The sequence below is a fragment of the Haplochromis burtoni genome, unplaced genomic scaffold, assembly GCF_018398535.1.
Source record: "Haplochromis burtoni strain Fernald_Lab_line unplaced genomic scaffold, NCSU_Asbu1 Contig_832, whole genome shotgun sequence".
NCBI lineage: Eukaryota > Metazoa > Chordata > Actinopteri > Cichliformes > Cichlidae > Haplochromis > Haplochromis burtoni.
In genome coordinates this window covers 146,667-148,633 of record NW_024583193.1, presented here as the reverse complement: position 1 = coordinate 148,633, position 1,967 = coordinate 146,667, and the positions used below count along the sequence as shown (strand labels likewise).

At 37.8% G+C, this 1,967-nt stretch overlaps 1 protein-coding gene across 1 annotated transcript; it reads left to right on the top strand.

Moving 5' to 3' along the window:
- Nucleotides 1–6: 6 nt before the first annotated feature.
- Nucleotides 7–1,961, top strand: LOC102301028 (cell wall protein DAN4-like). The gene is made up of 4 exons (XM_005950821.2): nt 7–231; nt 1,002–1,066; nt 1,157–1,305; nt 1,399–1,961. The coding sequence occupies exons 1-4, from the start codon at nt 70–72 to the stop codon at nt 1,614–1,616; spliced, it is 594 nt and encodes a 197-aa protein (XP_005950883.1). The 5' UTR covers nt 7–69; the 3' UTR covers nt 1,617–1,961.
- Nucleotides 1,962–1,967: the final 6 nt, after the last annotated feature.

Below are 1,967 nucleotides of genomic sequence, written 5' to 3'. Positions count from 1 at the left end.
ACAATCACAGGTGCCACCACCACAAAAACGACGGCTTCAACCACCACCACCACAGCCCCAGCCACAACTATGGCTTCCAACACCACCTCAGCCCCGACTTCCACCTCAGCCCCGACCTTCACCACCCTCATAATTGTTGAATTCAGATCCATTCAAAGCAATTTTACAACAGACTTGTTGAATTCATCATCTGAAGCTTTTAAAACGCGAGCTGCATTTATAAAGGCACAGGTAAGTGTTTTACTTTGTGGAAAGTAGCATGAACGGTGTGTCTAAAGAACAGCTATTAAAGTACTAAATGCTCAATACAGGATTTCACTGAACTACAGCAGGAACAAGTCAACTATAGAATCTTTGCTTGCACTTTGATGCATGCTCAATCATCCAGGTAAGTAAATCTCCAAAAGTTGATTCTCTTCATCTGGATGTAGCGTTTTGTGGCAGAAACGTTTCATCGCTCATCCAAAACGCTACGTCCAGATGAACAGAATCAACTTATGGAGATTTACTTTCACTGTTAAAAACTTTGGAACACTTTGTCCCAAGATTTACACATGTACTTTTGAGCTATTGATCCGCAGTCTTTTGTACTTGTGGCAAAGCACTTTAAGTCAGTATTATTGCTGGATGTTTATTCTTCTCTCAAAGGAGACAAGCTCTTAAGATGTTGGTTCTCACTTCATATTTGAACAAACCTTTTCACTTTAACAAATACAGATAAAGATTCTCTTTCTTTCACTTGTCTACTGTCTTTCTCATCTCCAACTCATACATTGAACCTGACTTTACAGGACATATTCAAGACAAAAAGCACTACATTTCTCTCACTAGAAGATGGATAATATACTTATGATAAAATTGTATAAAGTAATTAAACTGCATCAATTTAAAATCTGTGAAAGTTTTCCCAGTTTTACCCAGTTTTTTTAGTTAGTGAGTTATCCCTGGAGCAGGATGGTTTTGAGCTTGAATTTTAAGAAAATTCTCCTTTGTGTCTGCAGATTGAAACTCCTTACATATTGGCATTCCCTTCTTCTTTTGTCTCCTTGGATGTTGTGCGCTTCAGGTAATTTCAGTATTTTGACATATAATGTTAAGAGCACTCACCTAAAGCCCTAAATATTCCAATCTATAATTTTTGTCTCTGCGTTTACAGGCAGGGATCAGTCATCAACACGATGGAACTTCGGTTTGTAAACACATCTGTTCCAAACAACGCTGAGATTAGAAATGTTTTGAACAGTACAGCCTCAAATGTTACAGGCTTTGACATTGAAAGGGATTCCATCCTTGTCAATGACACAGGTGAGTAATCGTAGTTGTTATGTTTGATCAAAAAGTCTCAAATGTTTTAGAGTGACTTGGTTAAAAATGTTTTGTACATTTTTTCTATCACAGCTGCTGCATCAACTACTACAACTGTTGTACCAACAACTACACCTAATGCAACAACTACTACATCAACTACTAAAACTATTGTAACAACATCTACAACTACTGCAACAACTACTACATCTACTGCAACTACAGCTTCAAGTGGAGTATGCCACAAAATTAATTCCAGCACTGTTTTCCCCCTGGTGCTGCTGTTATGGCTTCTATCAAACCAGCAATAGCATCTGTGCTGGTTTTCATTTGAAAGACAAGAAGCAGATGATCTCTTTCACTGCAGCTCTTTATTCATTGGACACATCGGAAAGAGTAGGATTGCTATTTTTTTCAATATGAAAATATTTCTTGGTGGGAATGGCCCTGTAGTGAACAGAATGACACAGACTTCTTTTATGCATGCGGTTAATTGAATCATAAATAGAAAAATTGAACTAACGACACACAGGGAAAAGATAAAACAAAATGGGTGCTTTATCTTAGAGGCTTAGCAGTTTATGCTGTTCAGTTTAATTAAATTCAAGTTTATTTATACGGCACGAAACCAGGGATGAGTTCCTGCCCCAAGTGGAGGAGTT

What these genes read in the sequence shown, in the direction of transcription:
- LOC102301028 (XM_005950821.2), top strand. Translation starts at nt 70, where the DNA reads ATGGCTTCCAACACCACCTCAGCCCCGACTTCCACCTCAGCCCCGACC. An exon ending in CTGCATTTATAAAGGCACAG is followed by an intron (nt 232 to 1,001) that starts GTAAGTGTTTTA and finishes TTGTGTCTGCAG; the next exon opens with ATTGAAACTCCTTACATATT. An exon ending in TTGGATGTTGTGCGCTTCAG is followed by an intron (nt 1,067 to 1,156) that starts GTAATTTCAGTA and finishes CTGCGTTTACAG; the next exon opens with GCAGGGATCAGTCATCAACA.